This window comes from Crotalus tigris, unplaced genomic scaffold, assembly GCF_016545835.1.
Source record: "Crotalus tigris isolate CLP2741 ecotype Arizona unplaced genomic scaffold, ASM1654583v1 scf7180000018897.258386, whole genome shotgun sequence".
Classification (NCBI taxonomy): Eukaryota; Metazoa; Chordata; class Lepidosauria; order Squamata; family Viperidae; genus Crotalus; species Crotalus tigris.
The window spans coordinates 91,209-114,846 of record NW_024097264.1 but is presented as its reverse complement, the minus strand read 5'-3'; the positions used below and the strand labels follow the sequence as shown (position 1 = coordinate 114,846).

Sequence of the window (23,638 nt, the reverse complement as noted above, 5' to 3'; positions counted from 1 at the left end):
TAATTAAATGAGGGCTACCTGTAGATATGCAGGGAGCCAATTAGAGGCCATGGTGGAGTGCAGGCTTATTACATGAATGCCATGGGAGGGGGGATTTATCATTTTATATTTCTAGAAGCATGCAGCTAAATATAGATTAATAGAATTGTGTCACTTCTGAAATAAGTCTGTTCTCATTTAATATGATTACATGAGTTTATTACTGTGCCTCATATTTTTTCTGTGTTTTTTTTCTTTATAGGATATGTAGAATAGTAATTTCTACTTACATTCATTATTAAACTATATAGTTTCATAATTTGACTTTATCTAGATATCTGCATGCCTAAGATAGTTCAGTAAATACAGAATCTTAATATGTCCTTTTCTCTTTTCCTTATAACATGATCATCCTAATCAGCCAGCTCATTTCATCAAGTTCTATGCCATTTCATGCTAAAGTAATCAACTTTACTAATGTGAAAAAGATAAAGAATAAGTAAGGATTAGCTAACCAATATAAATATATATATAATGTATTTTACCACACAATCCTATATATGTCAATCTGTGAATTATCCCAGTTAATTTAATACAATTTATTTCCATATAAGCTTATATAAAATGCAGCTTATTCATGAATAATGCAACTATAAAATATGTCTTTAATAAATGCATTGTTTTCAATGGGAAGAAAACCATCCCTTGAATCATCCTAGACCACATTTCTGTACATCAATGGTAAACCAATGTCCACAACATTTCTTGTATATACCCCAAATCACCAATACACTAATTCCTTTTGGATAGAAATATCCACCTGGTCCTAATTCTTCTGTAACCCATGAATGAAGAGGCAAGATTCAAGTTTTAATTTGCATTTTAATGAAGACTTAACTAGTTCATATCTGTGCAAGAATACAAATGTAGTTATGTGCCGAATACTCATGCTTTTTCTATTTTTATGATGCAGTTTGCATTTCAACCAAACTCTTTTATAGTATGTTTATTGTGGAAGAACTATTGCATGAAAGGCAGAATGGGGAATTTGCTTCTGTCAGCTCCTTTGTATGTACCTGATTTATTACATCGTTTGAGAATAGTAAATTAGCTCACATTGTAATTTGACATGTATTAATTTATTAAACGTATATCTGTGCTACTACAATGAGACTGTGCAGCTTAACTTTTAGACGTATAGACAAAATTTTGTGTAAACATAAAGATGAGATTTTAAGATAATACCGATATATACTAATTATGTAAAATATAGAGATTTATTTTAATTTTGTGCTTGAATTTATTAAATAATTATTTACAATCTTTATATTTGTAAGTAACCTACATTTAGGTTTCCTACAAAATGTGGTTGAGAGCTATAGAATATGGCTTGTAAGGCCTTCTCTTCTATCTCTACTATGTTCTGCATGGGGTTTGAGGACCATCCAGAAGCTGCAACTGGTTCAGGATGCAGTGGGACATGTAATTCTGGATGTAGCACAGTTCACCTTGAGAAATAGTTTCTTATCTTTGCCTTTTTAAATTTATGATGGATTCTCAAGAACAGACTTTGGTTTATTAGTCATCACTCTATTTAAGTATTGTAACATGGGGACTAAACATCAGTATTTTGTAGATTAGATATCTTTTCATGCTCTTACCAAGTTAGTAATATGGGCTGATTGATTGGTTATATGTCGTCAAGTCATTGTCACCTTTTAGTGGCTACATAAATAAAGTTTCTCCATGATAATCTTGGTCTTTCATGTTTTCCAAAACTGCATTCATTGCCGTTGTAACTGAATCCATTCACCTTGCTGCTGGTTGTCATCCTCTTCTCTTTTCTTCCACTTCCCCCAGCTTTAGAACATTCTCAAGAGAGCTAGGTCTTCACATAATGTAGAATAATTTGAACCTGCTCCTGGTCATTTGTGTCTGTAGTGAGAACTATGGGTGGCTTTGTTTAATATATAATATATAGTTTATTTTTAATATTATCTTTCAATAATAATTTGTATTTTTAAAACAATATAATATAGATAGATAGATATTCAGACAGACAGAGAGACAGACATTTTGCCAACTGATAAAAAGGTAAAATCTCCCTTAAGTCAATTAAATTCCTAGTCATTACATGGAATATCCATGCTGTTTTCTAGATAGCAATAGAGAAAAAAAGTCTGCTATTACTATCTTCTGGTGTTGCTATTGTTGTTTTCAATTTCCCCATTTTGGGATTTTCTAATTGCCTCCTATATAAGTAATAATCAAGCCTGATCCCACTTCACATTTCAAGATCACCCAGATCAGCTGTGTATTGCCAACTGATATACTATAACTGAAATAAAGACTTTGCAGTTTAAATATGTTGAGATAGTTGGATTTTATTTGGCAACATGCCTGCTATAAGATATGCTCAGGGCTTTTTTTCTCATAGAACACCCAGAACGGAGTTCCGGCACCTTTTTTGGATGGAACCTTGTAGGGTAGGCAAGACAGGGTGTATGACATGTGTGAGTTCCAGCACCTTTTTTTTTTTTTAGGAAAAAAGCACTGGATATGCTTAATATATTATGTTAGAGATAACTTTTTGAACAAACAAAAATGAATTCAGGTTCTTAACATGTTTTAATGCTTAATTGATTGGCATTGTTTACAGCAGGGGTGTCAAATTGCCGGCCTGCAGGCCAGATGTGTCATGCCAAAACCACATCCACCCCAACTTCAACAATGGAGAAAAAGTGACGATATATCACAACACGTCACGTGACATTGCAAGTTTGACACCCCTGGTTTACAGTATGCTGAGAAAAGGCTAGCTGTCTAGAACATTAGATTTTATAATGCATCATTACAACTAAAACAAGTTACCTTGAGAAAATGCATTAATCAATTAGTTCATTTAATTGTATTAAAGCAAAAGTAAATTTAATAGTGTTAGAGCAAAAGTAATGACCGTGTTGTAGATTTTGTTTTCCTTCCTAAACTGAACAAGGAATAAAATTAATATGTTAATGATGATAAAAACCACAGATAGATACAATCATACTATATAGTAATTAGCAATGACAATTTTTACAAAAAGCTACATAGTGATCACCTTTTATTATCTTATTAAGAAAAACTAGCTTATCTTTGAAAAGATAATATGGTCATGTTAAAAAGAATTACTTTTTTAATGCCATTCTTTGAGACTATAGCAAGCAGATGGCAAGCTTGTCTAATAGGGGTAGTTCTATTCTTCCATACTGTGAAGTTAATACAACCTTATTTTTGTAATAAAAATATTTTCATATATTCATTAGTCGCACCTGCCAATGTGTTTATTATCATGTGAATGTTTCTCTCTTTCTGTATACATACATACATACATACATACATACATATGTATGTACATGCATACACACAAACACACACACATATATGCCATAATAAATGTTCCTCCAGTCCAGAATCTAGGAAAAAAATCTTATTGAGTATGACATTTCTTATGAGAATATTCTTTTGGCAAATACACATAACAATGTAAGCAGTCACTCTGAGCATATTTTTCATTTATTTTGATAGTTGTTTCATAGCCTGTAAATCCTTTCCCTCCCCTCTCACAAGTACTTTTAGTTTCCCCCCCACATACTTTCTGCCATTAAGGCAGATTGTTTTTTCCTGTAAAATAATTTGAGATATTCTCTTGTCATTGAAGATAAGAGTGTTATTAAACAAAGTTGTTCAATGACATTATTTTGTTGTTGTTTTGTTTTGCATAAAATGAACCTTCTACTTAAAGGTTATGTATTACATTTCATACTATATAAAAATCTTAGAAGAAAATCTGGGTAAAATGAGTTTTAATTTACATGTGTATTTAAACTGGAAAAATTATATGAAGGTTCTTCTCCTTTGTATACATAACATGTTAGAAAGGACATTTTTTTCTAGAGTTCTATAATAGTCTTAAAGAATTAATGTTCAAAATTGTGGTGTTTCATGCATATTTTAAATGAAAAATTAATTATAGATGTCAGTAGGTGTCAACTCTTAGCAACCATAAATTTTCTCCATAAAAGTGAGAAAATGTATATCACTAATTATATTGTATATTATTTCTTACATAACAATAGTGACCTATTTGAAGATTTAAAAAAAATAATAATAGCAATCAAATTTTATCTCAAAGATTATGAATTAAACTTAAAGGAATTAGATTGTATTTGAAGTTTTAGAATGAACCTGAATAATTGTGACGCATCAGCACAACATTTCTATCATCTCATTAGGAATATAGGAAATTGCTTTCAACCAGTCCAATTATTTGTGATTATCCCTCACTCCTGATGACTTAATCCTTTTAACAGTGTTAAACAATGCATGCAAAGGCAATAGTTTGCCACTCAATTAACTGAAGACATTTCAGACCTTTATTTGCATGGGTTATAATTAATGGGAATGAAGACAAACAAAAAGATTTGAAGAAAGAAGTTATTTAATGGTAATGCTAGATATGTTTCTCAGTAAGCATCATTTTAAAAAAGCAAAGAGGGGGTACAGATTGTAAGCAGGTGCTGCTTTACAGCCTTTAATAAAATAATATATTAAAAATAAATGATAGGTCACCCGTCTTGGAGACGCCTGATATTTACCTAGATCAACAGGAGACAACCTTCTTAAGATGAAAGCTTGGCTTATCGGGTACCCAGAGATAATCTCGGGGGAGGGGGAACCCTATGATGAAACGACTGCAAAAACAAAAGCATGTTATAAGCCCAGAAAAAAAAGAGAAAGCATAAGAAAGACAGGCTATATTCTAATTTACAGGGGTATAAGAGGGAAGGGAGATAAAATACAGTCAGGCTTTCAGGATTTATTACCATAGTCTATGTAAATAAAGTATAGTTCCAATCTAAGTAATGGAGTCTGTTTATTGATCTGGCCTATCTCGAACAGCTGACAACACAAAAGATCCTTCTGTGTGGCTCCCAACCTTTGGAATGCAATCCCCCAGGACATCTGTTTGGCTCTCATTTAGGGAAATGATAACATCACCTCTTTTGCCAAACACGTATTTGCTAACTACTTTAATAATTGATTTCATGTTTAGTTTAGTTGCGTTTTTAATATTTTATACTGCATTTTTTAGTAACTGCAAGCCCTCTTGGTAGAATATAAAGAACAACTGAGTTTAAATGCAACAATAATGAAATTTTAATCAAAGTATTTAATAAATTAAAAACTAGGACTAGGTTATGTTAAATGACACAAGATGTTCATTTCAGGATAGTATGATCAAAATTTGTCATTTAATAAGCCTTTTAATTTTTATTTTCAAATTACAAAAGCAAGACAGAAGTAATTGTTACTATTATAATCCAGACTATAAATAAAATCTGTTTTGATCAACTATTAAATGAAGCTAAATTCATTTTAAATTTGATCATATTATAAAACCCAGATTATTTAGCTAACTCTGATTACTTCTGTTTTGAAATATAGAACCATCTACTAACACTTTATAATGGCTTGTACTTAAATTTTGTTTAATTTTATGGTAATTAATCAGATAATGTTTATTATTTAATGTTATGTCTACAATATATCTGTTTACCATAAAGTGAGTATAATAGTTGATGTTTTTGATCTAAATTAGTGTATTATTTTTATTTATTTTAGATGCCCTACAAACTGGTCAGGTACTCAGTGTGAAAGACCAGCTCCTAAGAGCAGCAAATCTGATAATATCAGCACAAGTAAGTTGTTTTTCATTAATAATACCAGCGTTTTAAGCTATTTTTTAATTGTAGGCAGTATATTTAAAATTGTGGAGCTCGCCGTCTTTACAGTTTCTGCATTTATGCAGAACATATGGGGAGAGAAAAGGAATAAAGGCTCAAAACTCATTTAACAACTGTCTCACTTAGCAACAGAAGTGCTGGGCTCAATTGTGGCTATAAGTTAAGGACTACCTGTAAGTCTTTTGTATAATTTCAGGTATCAAAGGAAAAATATGTTTTCCAATGCATGGGAGTGCTCATGTACTATCTACAGTGTCTTAAACAGATACATCTTTTCTTGGGACAGTACTGCTTATTGGGAAGAGATGTATTTGATTTAAGTAATTGCAAACAGATATTACGTGAGGGTCCCTGTATCCTCAGAAGCACCTTTTTGCCTTTAAATGCAAAGTGCTGCATTGCCTAGTTTATTAACTTTCAAGAGCCAACTGAGAGTTATTTTAGATTATAAATCAAAATACATTCTATTGTATTGTATTGTACTTCAGTTGGGATATTTTATTCTCTATCTATCCTGTGTTAAAACTGATATAGTATCATTACCGCTTCTACTTGGGAGCCTTGTGCTCTGCTATGGCAAACTAATGAAACAGAAATAGAATATTCATTGACAGATTTATTGACAGAGATAGGGTGATGAGAAGATTGTCAGGTATAAACACAATGAATTTGATTTATTTAGCACTTATTGAAATGGGCGTGGCCCATTAAAAATAATAGGTAGGAAAACGATGGCAACAGTACAATAAAGTAATGTAATATATTGAGACCTGATATGTCATACAACTCTTCAGATAGCGTGTAGTATTTAATGCAATTACTGATCTGTTTGTTAAAACGTGATATGAGCTTTACTAATGTTTGTTTGATTATGTATTTCTCAAAGTTAGCTTTCCCAGTTTTAGCTTCATAGTCATCAGAAGTGTTTCAATTATTTCTTGTAGGAAGTATTGCAATCATTGTTCCTCTGGTCCTCTTGGTGACCTTGACTACTACTTTGGTAATAGGTTTGCTTCTCTGTAAAAGAAAACGAAGGTAAGTATTATTATTGTTGTTGTTGTTGTTATGAATCATCGCACAGTTAGCCAGATGTTCAGACTGGATTTGGCATTTTGTCTACCTATCGAGTCCTTACCCAGGACCTGGGATAGGCAGATGTGGATGTTTGATGGTATTACAGATATCGTCGCAGGATGGAAGCAGTTCCTAGTAAGGCCGCCTTTTGCAATTGACTAATAGCGAATTTGTCAATGCCAATGGTGTTCAAGTGGTGCTCCAGTTGTTTTGGGATTGCACCCAAGGCGCCTATTACTATTGATACTACCCTTGCTTGCTTTTGCCACAGTCTTTCTATTTCTATTTGTAGGTCTTTGTATTTTGTTATCTTCTCCAGTTCTTTCTCTTCTATTCTGCTATCTCCAGGCACTGCCACGTCCACTATCCAGACTTTTTTGTCTTTCTTACCGACAATTGTTAAGTCTGGGGTGTTATGTTGCAGGTGCTTGTCTGTTTGAATTCTGAAGTCCCAGAGCAGTTTAATTTTATCATTTTCTATGACTTTCTCTATTTTATGATCCCACCAGTTTTTGCTTACAGGCAAATGATATTTTTTGCAGATCTTCCAATGCACCATTGTTGCTACTTTGTCATACCGCTGTTTGTAGTCAGTCTGTGCAATCTTCTTGCAACAGCTTACCAGGTGGTCCACTATTTCTTCAGATTCTTTGCATAGGCGGCACTTACTGTCTGTTGCTGTCTTCTCAATTTTGAGTTTATATGCATTTGTCCTTAAGGCTTGGTCTTGTGCAGCCAGAATTAGTCCCTCGGTATCTTTCTTCAATTTTCCTGCTCTTAGCCATTGCCAGGTCTTGTTATTATCTGCTTTCCCAGCTATTTTTTTAATGTATTGGCCATGTAGTGCTTTGTCTTCCCATGCCTCTATTCTGTTCTTCATTTGGTCTTTCTTGTAGGCCAGTTTGGTCTCTCCAGTAGTCAGTAAGCCTTCCTGATATACTAATTTCAGTGCATCTTCATCATTGTTCTTCAGATATTCTTCCAAAGCCATTTTTTCTTCTTCAACCATCTGATGTACTTGTAGCATTCCACGCCCACCTATTTGCCTTGGTAGATAAAGTCTGTCAATGTCACTGCGTGGATGAAGGGCATGATTCATTGTCATTATTTTTCTGGTCTTCCTATCCATTGCTTTTAGTTCTGCTTGAGTCCAGTCCACTATTCCAGCTGTGTACCTAATGACTGGGATTGCCCAGGTGTTGATTGCCTTTATGGTATTTCCTCCATTGAGTTTGGACTTTAAGATCTTCTTCACTCTCTTGATGTATTCACCTCTAATCTTTTTCTTGACTTCAGTGTGCTTGATGTTGTCAGCTTGAAGGATACCCAAGTATTTGTAGTAATCTTCCTCATCCAGACTCTTAATGTTATTTTCGTGGGGCATCTTGATTCCTTCAGTTTTCACTATTTTTCCTTGTTTGATAGTAAGTGTGGCACATTTGTCCAAGCCAAACTCCATACAATATCTTGGCTATATATACGGACAGTGTTGAGCAGCGATTCTATTTCAGATGATGTTTTTCCATACAGCTTCAGATCATCCATGTAAAGGAGATGGGATAGTTTGGTAGATGTTTTTGATGTTTGATAGCCATGTCCTGAGTTATTCAGTATTGTTGACAGAGGAAACAGTGCAATAACAAATAGTAATGGTGACAATGAATCTCCTTGAAATATTTCTCTCTTCATATTAACCTCTCCCAGTCTCTCACCATTGATCTGCAACTGTGTCTTCCATTGTGCCGTCGATCTTTGCACAAATTTTCTGCTGTTTCTACTGACTCCTGTTATTTCTAGACACTTGATTATCCAGTCATGTGGCAGAGAGTCAAATGCCTTTTTGTAGTCAATCCATGCCACATTCAGGTTGGTCTTCCTTTTCTTGCAGTTTTCCAAGATCATTTTGTCTATTAGGAGTTGATCTTTTGTTCCTCTGCTATTGGGGCGGTTTCCTTTCTGCTCAGGTGGAAAGAGATTGTTTTCAACTAGATGCTGTTGTACTGCATCAGCTACCACACCAGTTAGTAATTTGAAAGTTGTTGGTAAGCAGGTAATTGGCCTGTAGTTGCCTGGTGTTGCCCCTTTTGCTGGATTTTTCATTATTAGGTAGGTTTTCCCAGTTGTTAGCCACTTTTCAATTTCTCCTCCTTGTAGTATATTGTTGAACTGCTTGGCAATGAGTGGGTGTATAACAGTTAGATGTTTCAACCAAAACCCATGCAGTTCATCTTCACCTGGTGCTGACCAATTTTTGATTTTCCTTGCTCTTTTTTCTACCATTTTTGTTGTTATTACTAGTTCTTTCATTTCAACTTCTGTTTTATTTGCATCCACCTCTTTTAACCAAGCTGCATCCTTGTTGTATTTCTTTCGTTATCCCATATCTGCTTCCAGAACTGCAGTTTCTTCCTTCTCAGGTACTGACTGATTCATTGCAGTTTCTCCATTGATGGATTGGTAGAAACGTTTCTGATTGGATTTAAATTGGAAGTTCTGCCTATAGTTTGCAATTCGAGCTACAGCTGTTATTTGTTGCTTTATTATTTCCAGTGCTTCCTTGATCTTCCTTGTTTCTAAGTGGTATTTCTTGATTAGGTATTCTTTGGTCTTCTTGTTCTTCAACTTCTTTTCTTTCATCTGTTCTAGCTTGCTTTTCCCTGAAGTGAGATTGTCTCCATCTCTGTTAATTTTCTGTAACTCCCTCAAAATTTTGTTCTATCATCAGGCCTGGAAATGCCAAAGGAATAGTGAGTTTCTGAACTAGCTCCATTGCTTTTAATATACATTGCCATCTTCCTGTTTTTTAAAATCATATTAAAAATCATATTTAACTGTGTCAACAGTTTTTATATTGCTGTTTTACAGTTTTTTAAAATTGTATGTTGCCCAGAGTTATGTTTTGTGAGATGGGCAGCAATATAAATATGAAGGATTGGTGGGTGGATGGATAGATAGATGGATATCATGCTCAACTCAAAGGAAAATTTGTTTTGCTTTATATTACTAACTGGAAAAAATATCTTCCCTTTATAGATCTTTGAGGCAGCAGGAACATAAAGCACAGCTTGTCTGCAAGGAAAAATATTACATTGGCAAAAGTTATGGACAGAGATTAAAGAGATGTTTTTTTTAAATAAAAAAGAAAAGTATTTTGTTACGTTTGAGTTTGATACGGCAGTTAGACATCTAATGGATACATCAAACAGGCAGTTGAAAATGGAAAGAAATGAGGGATCATCCTTATAAAGGGAGTTACAAAATCCATGGAATGGAGTGATGTTACTCAGGGAAATATGTGAAATAGAAGAAAAAAAACCAAGTTCTTAAAAAGCAAACTCCTAGGCCGGGGGAAGGCAACTGTGGCTCTTTTATGACTCGTGGACTTCAACTCCCAGAATTCCTGAGCCAGCATGGCTCAGGAATTCTGGGAGTTGAAGTCCACGAGTCATAAAAGAGCCAAGGTTGCCTACCCCTGCCCTAGGCACTACCATTGAGAAAGGGAATGCTAAGGGACAATTTTCTGGCAATGTTATCCTTGAATGAGCACTTGTATATAAGTAGCATGTAAATATCTGCATTTCCCCCCCCCTCGATATAGTCTTTCAGACACAGTTTGGGAGTTTTTAGGAGAATATTTTAACATGTGATATTTTATACAGATTTATTTTCTATTTTCCTCGCATGTATTATAGGACAAAAACCATCCGACGACAACCAATAATAAATGGAGGACTCAGTGTAGAAATTGGAAACCCATCATACAACATGTATGAAGTGGGGCATAATCACAGTGAGAGGAGTCTTTCAGAGTTCACATTAAACCCAGAAAAGGTAAATGAAATATCTGATACTTTGCTTCCTCAGTCGTGCTCCTTAGCAATGAACTGCTGAGCTGGAATGAGATCCAAAACTGCCTGTGCATGAATGGAAGGAATATTTCAGTAAGGGGTGAATCTATGATCCAGCAGAGGCTTTTAGTGATCCAGAAGAATAACAGAGTTGGAATGGACCTTGGTGGTCTTCTAGTCCAACCCCCTGCTCAAGCTGGACACCCTGTATCATTATAGACAAGTGGCTGTCCAGTCTCTTTTTAAAATCCTCCAGTGATGGAGCACCCACAGCTTCTGAAGGCAAGCCATTCCATGGCTACATTCATGGCTGAACAAGAGCAAGACATTATACTGGCAAAAGGCATCCCTTAAATCCTACCAGTGGTGCTGCATCAGGGGGTTGGGGGAACAGAGAGAGGCCTTCTCACTTTTTCAAATAATAATCACCTCTATGAATTCCTGAAAGGAAGGCCTTCACTTATATAAAGTCTATGTTACCCCATTCCAAAACAGGAGCTGAGTAATGGATTGTTTTTGATATGATAGTATTTTTTAACTAATCAAGTATAGACAGTATACTGTATTTATTTTCTTCTTCACCAAATGAAAATTAACTTGATGCTGATATGTTTCTGAATGAATATGTATAAATATAATCCTGAATCTAAGAAACAGGTTTTTTCTTTTTTTTTACTATAAGGGGAAAAAGTTGTAACATGTATTTTCGCTCACTAAGTGCTCACTCATTTCAGGATTGAGGGGGAGATGTATTATTTTTAAATCAGAAAATAAACTTCAAAACATGCTTTATTCAATGCAGGGCAGATACATAGGGAGAGGTCCCACAGTCTTCAAGCTCCCCCATACGGCACCACCCATCTACTTAAACTCTGATCTGAAAGGACCTCTAACAGCAGGGGTGAGAAACAGTCATTCATTTTCCATCTTCATTCTATCACAGTGCTCTTCCAACAGTAACAAATGTTTCTCTGCTTTCCCACAGATAAAACACATCCACTTATATGCCAGAAATTTTGACCAAATAATGCTTTTTTCCTATTAACTAGGTCTACTACATTGAGGCAGCAGAAATCTAGCTAGTTAGATTTCTGTCAGAGTTTAGAGGCCATCTTGATTATTTTTGCAGCCCAGATATTATTTTACAAAAAACAAACTTGTGTACTCAACTTACACATTAATTGTATTCCCATAATTAACATCACACCTATTTTGTTCCTTAAAAGGAAACAAGAATATGCCATGACACACCCAGTTTATAGTTTGGTGATACTTTGCTATGCAGGTTTAGTAATTTATGGTAGTTTATATAATCTTCTCCCAAAGTCAAAACATATAAATTATACTATATTGGAAGGTTTGAGCTGAATTTAGTTTCATATAGTTTTTCATTTTTCATTTCTTAACAGAAAGGTTCTTCCTTCAGGGTAAACAATGTCAAAACTTAGTTCTGAAAAGATATCAGAACTGTGTAAGATAAAAGGAAGAAAATAACTCTTTCTTCTTCAGGTTCTCCATTTCTACCCATTTTCCCATCTGAACGATAAACAATGTGGGCTCCACGGATGCTATAGGACTCCCAGTTTTGTGATGGACAATTCTCCAGAATACCCCTTTTGGGATTCTGGCTTTGTCTAATACTTAGTCTTTTCCTTAAGGTGAAAGAACACATATTACAGTGGCAGGACTCTCTTCCATTTTAGTTTCAGGGAAAGAAATACAAAAAGTCTTTGGACTCTTTGGATGTTCTCCAAGGAATGACTTGATGGCAGTCCAAAAGCATTTGTACCTTATAGGTTCCTAAATCTGTGCTTAGTTTTGATAGAATTTCATGCACATAGTATATGCAATTCAAAAAAGATAGATGCACTCAAATCACATTCAAAATATGTTTTAAAATAAGGCAATGAAACATTAATGCTGTCAGTTTACTATTTGCATCCATTATCTCTAAATAATATATTGAAAATCTTTGAACTGTTTTAAATATGAGTAATATTGTTATTAGTCATCCTCATTGGCAAAGATGCATATATTTATATACATCATTTGTCATGTGTATTACATGATTTCTGTAACTGAAAATCATTTTACATGTATTTAATTCTGCAAAATGACTCTTCGTAAAAAATGCTGGGAAATGGTTTTACAAAATAAAGAGTGGGTGATCAGAATAATGTAAGGCACTTTGTTATGGTTTATGCTGAGCTTCTCTGATCATCAGTTATTGTATTCCAGCCAATTTTATACTGTATGACACCCATTAAGGATGCAACTTAATTCTGTGCATATTTAATAGTAGTTACTTTTTAGTATGGATGCTTGGAAAAGTAGGCCTGGTTATATATGGCAATAATGACAATAATTGAGTTTGAAGACTGAAAATGTGAATTCAGTCATGAATCATGCTATGAATCTTTCCAATATATCTCTCCAGTATGCTTAAAAGCAGGAAGACCTTTGTTTATCTCAGTGTTTGAATCATGCTGTCTCTCTCTTAAGATCACCAGAAAAGTGAACTCACACAATAGAGAATATGAAACAATTTGTGCCAGACCTGTAGTCTGAAATTCTGGCTAGGTTTATAACTGAAAAAAGAGCACATCCGCAAAATATTTTTCAGAAGCCAGTTCATTTATTTAGACAGGTGCAATTTTAAAAGATCTTAATTTTTCTGGTTTCAGATTCTAGGTGGGCATACAACAGAATTATTTCAACTATACTCTTAGCTAGATCCTTTTGAACAGTACACTTACAGAGATGTACAATAGACTCAGTGGTGGGATTCAGCCAGTTTGTGCCACTTCAGCAGAACCGGTAGCTAATTTTTTGTTGCTCAGGCCCTGAATGGACTTCCGGAAACGATATCCACACAGAGAACCAGTTGTTCACATATTTGAATCCCACTACTGAATAGACCACAAGACCAGGGGTAGGCAACCTCGGCTCTTTTATGACTCATGGACTTCAACTCCCAGAGTTAGCTATGCTGACTCAGGAATTCTGGGAGTTGAAGTCCATGAGTCATAAAAGAGCCGAGGTTGCCTACCCCTGCACTAGACAATAAAATAAGGGCAGACAAATAGTTAAACTGGGCCAGACCAAAAGCCATCATTTTTTTCCATTTTGTTCTTGGCTGCCAATTTTATCACAACAAGAAGTCTAAATTAGAATATGAATATAGTATTTTTTCTTTTCCATCAACTTGTATATATTGCCTCTGTATCTGTAGGTGAGAGGTGGCTATCAGAACCAATACTTATGCGCCACAAAATTATTGTCCACAGAAACAAGCATTTTAGAGCAAAATGCAACATTTCATAAATTAAATATAAACTCACATCTTTCATGATCTTCACCATGAAGCTCTTTGTTGCCCCTGAAAATCCATTCCAGAAGGCTGAAGTCATAAGTTTCAAAGCTGCAATAAACAGGGTAAATTACTTCATATTAAGCAGAGGAAGAGTGTAGCACTCACATTAAATTCTTGAATTTACAGTTTCCCTTCTCACTGCAGTATAGTTGCACAGTCTATAAGTTCTATTGATCCCCCAAACATGAATTTTTAGTGGTATTCAAGCCGAAGGGAGATACATGCAAGGAGAAAGTTTAATTATTCAAGCTCTTTGCACAATATTGGATTTTACCAACATAAATCAAATAAAAATTTCTTTTCCATCTGCTCTTTCCACTTGGCCCTTTCATGCACATTGCCCTGAATACTGCTTTTCTGCTATACTTCTAACAGTAGCCCTCTTGTAAGGGAAAAACTCCATTTAAGCATTTGTTTTATGTGCCCTTGTAAGTCTAAATGCACTAAGTGCATGATCTTTAAAACTTTGCACATAATATGTATGGGTAGAAATATACACATTAGTCCAAAGATAGTCAGAACATATCTGCTCATGTTACTTGCTTCTGTCTCTCTATTTTATTTAAAAATAGCTTGATGATACAACTGATAATTCCAGATTAAGCTAAAAATAGAATTTGCTCTAAAATAAGTACCTTGGAAGTTAAACCATTATTGTTTTGGCTTGGTAAAGTGTAAATATTGCCCCTTATGTTTTAATAGGCTGTTTCAAGCTTCAATCAACATTTGGATTAGGGAAGAGAATCCATCTAGATCCTTCCCCTTTTTATTAATGTTAACATAGCTGGTGTTTCATTAATATCTCTGCTAGGGAATAGAATGATGATACAACTGATAATTCCAGATTAAGCTAAAAATAGAATTTGCTCTAAAATAAGTACCTTGGAAGTTAAACCATTATTGTTTTGGCTTGGTAAAGTGTAAATATTGCCCCTTATGTTTTAATAGGCTGTTTCAAGCTTCAATCAACATTTGGATTAGGGAAGAGAATCCATCTAGATCCTTCCCCTTTTTATTAATGTTAACATAGCTGGTGTTTCATTAATATCTCTGCTAGGGAATAGAATAAATTTCTCCTACTTTAATGTACTTCCAGATGGGAATCCTTTGGGACTTGTCAAGCATAAACAATCATTCATGGTCCATAAAGGAAGAATATGTCTATTGTAAAGCAAAGCATATAATCAGCTGGGACGTGTATGATGTTCCTCTCCTCTGTTCCAGATAAATTTAGGTTCTCCCTTGTTGTATGTCATCACTGATATACAAAGAGTCTCAGATGAAATATTATAACAGCCCTATTCCTTGGCTTAATAATCATCTCTTAGTGTCTTCTGATGTATTTTTATTTATTTATCAAATTTAGATAAATGTATGCATGTCATGTTCCTTTTCTGATTAGCATTTTTTTTCACTCAGGGAAATTACAGCAATCTAAAATAATAGTTAATATGTTTGTCTCTTTTCAGCCAACAAACTATTCGAATCCAGTGTATGCAAAGTTATACATGGATGGGCAGAATTGCCGAAACTCCTTAGCAAGCATGGATGAAAGGAAAGAACTTCTTCCAAAGAAAATAGATATTGGCATAAGGGAGACTGTGGCATAATCATTGTAATCTTTTGTATACTGTATAAATGTATAAAATATAAGGATTACTTTTCTATGTACCAACGGTATTATAATTGTTTTGGCATCAGCATTACCTCTGGATATTTTTTCAATTTGGTTGGTGGTTATCTGGGTCTTTCTTTTGCTGATGACTTGACTGACCATTTGTATGGTATTTTTATGAAGAAAAAAACTGCACTACAGTACAATTTGCAACAATGCTGCTGATATAACACACACTGAATTTGTTAAAAATTTGAAAAAATCCTTTGTAGTGTGAATATGGGCAATCTATTTTGTATGAATTTTTTCCTTTGGTTTTACTTAATCTACTGAAGACAATATCTGCACTTTTCCATTATATGGTCTGAAGGCTGTAGTACAGTGTGTGAATTTGTTTTTGTTTCAGATAGTGGAAGTATGATTGGGTTGTTTACTCTCTTCGTGCTCATTAGAAATTCACTTCAGAACCTTAAAACTATAGAGGAGCTAATTTCACAATCAAACATAACTTGCTTTTCCAATTAGCTTTAGGTTGCAAAGAAGCTATGAGTACTATAGAAAACATCTAATGGTCTGCATGAGCACAGATTATTCCGTTTTGGAGATTCAGTGATTGTCCAAGCTATACTAAACATATATACCATGTAAAAATAATTCATATTTAGTAAAATCTTAGTGAACTTAGTGATATACCACTTGCAAGTGGTGAGACCTTAACAGATGTGTGAAAAGGCCTCTTCTGCAATCCTAAGAGGGCGTCACCAAGACTGCACATAAGTTTATGCATTTCTTTAATCAGTCACAGGCACACTTTGTGTATGATGAGTTTCCATATTTTGTCAGGAGAGCAAAAAGCCATAAGCACACACATGGAGAACCAGATTCTTAGGAGGAGGGAGGAAACTCAACCCTTTCAGAGAAACATTACAGCAAACAAGTTTTCATTCTTTTGTATCAATCAACACATTATTTAAAAGCAAGTGTGGATAAATTTTAAAATTTCTTCAACAAACCTCAAGCTCACATTCTCAATAATGGAGAGTGTAAAAATGTAATCAATTTCCAGCACTTTCTCTGGTATTAGCTTATTTTATGTTGTTATGAAGAATAAAAAGAAAAAAAACAAAATAAATACAACATTTGCCTTTTTTTAATTTGGCACAAAGATGTCATGCAATTTGTTTAACCACCCATGGAATCTTTTCTAAACAACTTTAAGGCACAAAATATTTCTCACACTGGCATTCAAAGAACTAGAGGACTTTTCATTCCTCGGCTACATGTTGCTGATTTTAGCTGTCATGGTCTATTAATCTAACAGATTAAATACATTTGTGGTGGCTCTATTCCCTTTGTACAAACATTGCAAAAAATAACACCTGTTTTATAAGAGATTTTTTGTTGTATTCTGTGCATGCATACTACCTATTTCTAAACTTTGCCATGCTGAGGCCTTTATTAAAAAAAAACTTGATTCAAGTAAATACAGTGCAGTTTTGCTTGAACAATATTGTGCATATTGCAAAACTTTTCAATTTTCCAGTTTAAAACTATTAGATTCTTAATTCCATTTTACTTGGTTAAAAGAGTCATGCCACCTATATTTCTAGGTGTTTTGTATATCTATAAAAACATTGGCTTTCCTTTATTGAAATGATTGGACTGAGCACCTTAAATACACAAACATACTACATAAGCAACATAAACTAGTAACAAATAAAAATTAAATGAAGAGCATTATACTAAACTTCAGATTATGGTGAGATGTCCATTAGCGGATTTTTCTGCAATGGGCTTTGGGTGAAACAGATGCAATTCCCATTATATATTCATCATTTCACATCAAATGAAGGAAATGATGAAAATGATGTAGTTTGCCTGATGACACTGTAGGACAGTGGTTCTCAACCTGTGGGTCGGGACCCCATTTTGGGTCGAATGACCATTTCACGGGGGTCACCAAACCATGCTGTCCACCATTTTTTTCCTTTTTCCCTAGCTGTCCTACTCCCTCTTATTGGTGGCCACACCCACTTGGGGGTCACCACAACATGGGGAACTGTATTATGGGGTCACGGCATTAGAAAGGTTGAGAATCACTGCTGTAGGAGGATAGGGACCAATTGGTGGCATGCCACGGCCCGGTACTGGTCCATGTACTGGGGGTTGGGGACGTCTGTCTTAAGGTGATGTAAGGAATAAAATTCTACTCAAAGAGTGTTGGAAAACAAAACAAGTTTTATTGAAGCGTTTGCAAAGGCTGGTGGACCTTTCTACCTGCAAGTAAAAGACTACACTCAGATTAGGTCAGCATAAATCTTTATACCCTGTCCCATACAATACGCCACATCCTTCTTTTCCAAACCCAGTTGATAAGTCCAGCCTGGTCACATGCTTTCCAACCGCCCAGTAAAATTATTAGATATTGCAGCTATACAATTAATAATTCTCCTTTGTTTTACCTTTATCTTTCCCTTTTTATGTTTGTGGCATTCATCCAACTCAGCTCACAACAGGAGCCTGTTTGTCTAAACTGAATGATACAAATGTTTCAACCCTGTTCCCTTGCCTATCTATACAATGTAACTAATGCCTGCTTCAAACGAAAATTTGTGTATGTCATCACGTTAGCAAGCTTAAATATGGCTGCACTTTGGCTATATGATTATACCTTAAAATATTGGCTCTAAATAGTTTTTATAAAATATAAATTAATCTATGTTATGAAAATTTTTAACATACATTTATTATGTACCTCACAGTGATTTTAGCCTATTTAGTCTTCCCTTGAACTTTCCACAGCTAATTACTCCATTAAATATTTAAGGATTGAACTATATTTTTATACAGAAAATAAAAGGTCATAATCTTTCAAAATTCACATCAGAGATATGCCACAGAGATTTGAGGTGCTTTTAAATATGCCAATTCTGTTCAATCATAGTCTGTTCTCCGGATGTGCTTGTAGACTTGGCATCCATGCAAGTGAATTCTTAAAGCCAGCAGCAGTAGACATCTGTGCTAATGTATTTCCAATTAGTCTATATTGTATTGGAAAGGACTCTTGGAATGACTTTCCTTTTAATGCATTGCAGCTCAGGAATGCTTGTGAGTGCAGGAGCTTTTCACTGGCAAAAAGTGCACATAGGCTCCTGGCTCTTTTCTGACCCTGAAGATTATCTGTTCCCCTTCATCTTGCTGAGATGCTCTTCAGTGTAATAAAGGATACCTCTGCATCTCCTCCAAGTAACTGTTGCACCTTTTTGTTTCATAAAATTACTAGCCAAATGCCCCCAACAAGCAATAAAAATTGGGGAGGGGTGACTAAAAATTGTGATCTTCTTTCTCAACATTTTGCAGTTGGGCAGCCATGAACATGATGTGCACTGCATTAGCGTCAAACTGTTTTGGAAGAACTGGAGTGGACTGGAAAGTTATTGCCTTATGGTTTTGGCAGTTTGTGGTTTTGTACAAAATGTGACTTCCCAATACATTCAAATTAATGTATTAATACAGCTATGCACATTCTTCAAAACGGGCTCCCCAACATAGAGAAAGCGTTTCAAAGTAGCTTCTGTGAATCATTACAGCAGCTGCCATTGTTGCTTTAGAAGCTGCAATTGGCTGTTTCTAGTCACTTAGCTTCATGTTTTCCCCCAGTGTAAGAAAGTAGCTGTTCATCCACAGATGTGTGGACACAGCAAGGGCAACTTCTGAAGCAGCTTCATGTCCCTATACAAATGAGAGGCTGCTTTAATGATCTAGAAAAGAATGCTTCATACTTGCACCCATGCATTGCACAGCAGTTTTTCTGCAAGTTGAACAGACCCAATATTTAAGGTAATCCTGCTTGTATTTTTTAAATGAAACTTTTTTTCAGAGGTTTTCATCGTGATATCTCATTCAATAAATATTTTACAGTGCTATCAGTTCTCATTAGTAAATAAGCATTAGATATAAAGGCTTACAAGATCTAGGATGCCAAAATCTGCAGGGTCATTAGATGGAAGAAATACACAAAACAGTAACTTTACATCCCAGATCTACTAGCCAAAGGATAAATTACCTCCCAAGGTAATTTATCCCTCTTTATTATTAAAAACATAAAATTATTCTAATCTGAATTTTGCACCACAAGGAGAGATACAAACCTCCACAATTACTATGCTGTGAGAAATACTATACAAGTAACTAAATTTGGATTTACTAAATTTGGTCTTGTCATCCTTCAGATTTATTCAATGAAATGATTCCTCGATTTAAAAGCCCTTGGATAACATCAGACCAAATTTGTGTAGGACATTCCTAAAATCCAATTCATCATATTATGCATGCATGAAATGCATAATATATGCATGCCTAAAATCCCATTGTATTTACGTGTAAAATGCATAAATTATGTGTACTACCAATATATAATTTAATGGCATTCTTCTTTAACAAACTCCCCTCTCTCGTATAGTCCATTAAACTGTTTATTTATCATAATAGGAAGTAGTCCAATATCTATGGTTAGAAATGAATGTAGATTCCCTGATAGATATCTTAAAATATCTTAATAAATGTTTGAAAAGGCACTGCGCAACAGATTCAGTAAAACAGGAGGCTTACTCATGATAGCCAATTAATTATCACAATTGAAGGAATTCTAGACAAAGTACTTTTCCTGTCAATGTGAACTCTAATTAAAATTCATGTCTCATAAAAGCCACTTGACTCTCAGTTATGATTAAGTATGCAAGGTCATTAGAACCGCAATGAGAGCTGTGCCAGAAGCAGACCCCGAGTTACTCAGTGAAACTTCAAAAATATTACCATGTTTTGGGAAGAATAGTGTGAGAAATACAAATTATACTTCATATCAAATGTGAAGGACTGTTGGAAACAATAATTGTCTAGCCTTTTTGCTTGTTTTAATATGGAGTATGTGCTGAGTCAATGCTAAATTAAATGCAAACTTACTTCAAAATTAGAAGTAAATCCACATATCTTTTACATTAAAATTAATGATTGCCAAGTAACTTTCAAACTAAGTTTTAATTAGTAGGCCCCACCAATTTTCAGTCTAGTTAACAATTGATAATCTTGTGCTCCTGATCTGTTGAATGAATTATTTCTATTTTAAAAGGAAAACAAAGATTAAGAAAAGACGAAACTTGATATATGATAAAGGATTTTTTACCTTTACATTTAAAATAATTTCTTTTTCTAAACTATGCTTGTATGTAGGCTTTTCATGGACACTTCTCCAAATACACATTGTGCATGTTTTTTTCAAGTGTAAACATTGCAAGTAATTTTTCCTAATATAGTTGACAAAAACATTTTTCCTGCATATAAATATCAGAACAAATGTTGCAATCCATATTGCAAGAACCTGAAAATGTGAAATTCAGATTTACTTTGAAGCTGCAACTGAGGTACCTTTGGGCCAAAATCAATCTTCTTTACCCTCCAATTCTGCTAGGGTTTTTTTTTTGGGGGGGGGGGGTAAATATAGAACTATTGTTGGTCCTTCAACTAATTTCCACCAATGCATAATTTTAAGAATGGGTTATGAGAGGATTTGCTGTCACATAAGTCACTGGGCAGTGCTCAAAATACTTGGGTGAGGAACAAGCCCTACTTCTGAAGGCACATGGAGGTAGAAAGGAGTAGGTATTCCTATAGAAATTTAAATTCCAATTTCTTTGGTACTTCAAGCTGGGGTACACAATCAGTAGAGAACTAGTTGAGTTAAAAGAGTGAAATGTGATCTGAATAAGTTGTACCCATTAAAGTTATTGCACATATATTTTGAACTAGCTAAAGCTTTTCTGAATTATATCTTCATTTCCCAAATTCAAATCATGAAAGCAAAATTTCTGGCCAGTAACAACGCTACATACACAAGGAAACTTTTTATGGGGCTCCATGATTCTGTCTCTCTATTAAGCCTGAATAAACAAACAAATAAATAAATAAATAAATCAGCACTACAGTTGCTGTCCCCTTTGAACTGCTGTGAAGAATGAGGATAGCAAATGTGTATCAAGACAAGTTGGGCTGCCATATATTAATTTGCTTTGATGATTTATTGTCCCATCTGCCCATCATTTCGGTTCTGCACAGGTTGTGGGAAAAAGTGGGCTTTTCTTTCTTTTGTAATAAAGGTGGCTCCATCTAAGTTGTTGTCCCCATCCACCCTAGGTTGCCAGTAGGCTGAATTGACAAGCTACAAAAAAAATAGGAAATTCAATTCTCTTTCCTCTGTGGCTAGCACGGAAATGCTGATTACAGGTCTCCAATAGTTACCTTAAAGCAGCGGTTCTCAACCTGTGGGTCGCGACCCCATTTGGGGTCGAACGACCATTTCACGGGGGTCGCCAAACAACGTGATCCGCCATTTTTTTCCCTAAGCCGGCACAGGGGGTGGCGCCATGCATGCGTGCCGCACAGGGGGCGGCGCCACGCATGCGTGCCGCGCAGGGGGCAGCACCGCGCATGCGCAGCACCTCCTTATGACCGGGGTCGCCGGTATAAAAAGATTGAGAACCACTGCCTTAAAGAAAAGGAAAGTTATCTTGCTTCTTTTAATCTCCAGAAAACCAAAATTCCTTCAGCATAATTAGGTGTTGTTTTTTTACAGGAATCAATTCAATTTTCTGCATTTTCATGTTTGATTTTGCAATGGAATCAAGATGATTAACAGGCAGATTAATCTTTACATAATATTATAATTGTAACTATTCATACCTAGTAAAACTAAGTTGATCTTGGCCCATATTAGATCAACCACATTAGCACGTAGGTCACCAACAAGTCTTTCAAATAATCAGAATACACTCATATGTGGGGCATAAAGTGTGAGTGCAAGATTTTTTTTTAATTGGAGTAGTCAAGAAGGGCGAAAAATAAGAAATATAGATGCTTGTAGATAATTATGTTCCAATCTGTATGGTGGTCTAGAAGGTATAGCTCTGCTTACAGTAGCATTTGGAAAACATCACATTTCCCAAGTAAGCTAGGCCACACATAAAATGTGTCCCCATGTCATACAAATCATCAATGAGGCCTGCATTGTCATGCTGTCTCACTTTTATTTATTCCATACATAGAGTCCCCATTATAGATTCATTGATAGGCTTTATATGAAATTGTCAACAACATAATTCTCCAAAGCACCTAAGGGTAGGACAAGAAACAATGGGCCAGGACAATCTTCAATGGAACACAGTCAAAACTGTAGAAATGATAGTAGATTTTAGAAGAAGCCCTTCAAATCTACCACTTCTTACAATGCTAGACAGCACCGTAACAACACTAGAGACCTACAGGTTTTTAGGTTCTATAATATCTCAAGACTTAAAATGGACACCTAACATAAAAAATGTCATCAAAGCACAACAAAGAAAGCTCGGAAAGTTCAGAGCCCAAGGAGCTGCTGATACAGTTCTACAAAGGAATTGTTGAGTCTGTCATTTGCCCCTCTATAACTGTCTGGTTTGAATCTGCAACCAAGCAAGACAGACCTAGACTTCAACAAATAGTTAAAACTGCAGAAAAAAACAATTGCTACCAGCCTGCCTTCCATTGAGGACCTGTATACTGCGTGAGCAAGAAAGAGGGCTGTGAAAATATCTAGACACCTCATATCCTGGACATAAACTGTATCAACTTCTTCCCTCAAGATGATGGTATAGGACATTGCACACCAGAACGACTAGACACAAGGACAGTTTTTCCCCCCATGCCAACACTCTAGTAAACAACTAATTCCCACAACACTGTCAAGCTATCTAGGAAGGCTGTATTACTATTATCCTTCTCATCTTTTCTATTACCTATTTCCTTATCTGCTTATGCCTATAACTTTGTTGCTTGCATCTTACGATTTATATTAATTGTTTTATTTATTATCCTAGTATAATTTATGTTGATTGCTTATTTAGTATCCTATGACTATCACTAAGTATTGTATCTT

General features: G+C 35.1%; 1 protein-coding gene across 1 annotated transcript in view; it reads left to right on the top strand.

Annotated features, from left to right (window-relative positions):
* Positions 1 to 17,120, top strand: part of LOC120314353 (low-density lipoprotein receptor-related protein 1B-like) — a gene marked incomplete at its 5' end in the record, with an annotated part of 153,267 nt that extends 136,147 nt beyond the window's left edge. The window contains 5 exons of the mRNA XM_039357365.1: positions 5,644 to 5,720; positions 6,710 to 6,800; positions 10,532 to 10,670; positions 11,490 to 11,588; positions 15,530 to 17,120. Coding sequence (XP_039213299.1) covers positions 5,644 to 5,720; positions 6,710 to 6,800; positions 10,532 to 10,670; positions 11,490 to 11,588; positions 15,530 to 15,670 — 547 coding nt within the window. The remainder of the gene's footprint in view (positions 1 to 5,643; positions 5,721 to 6,709; positions 6,801 to 10,531; positions 10,671 to 11,489; positions 11,589 to 15,529) is intronic.
* Between the last annotated feature and the right edge of the window lie 6,518 nt (positions 17,121 to 23,638).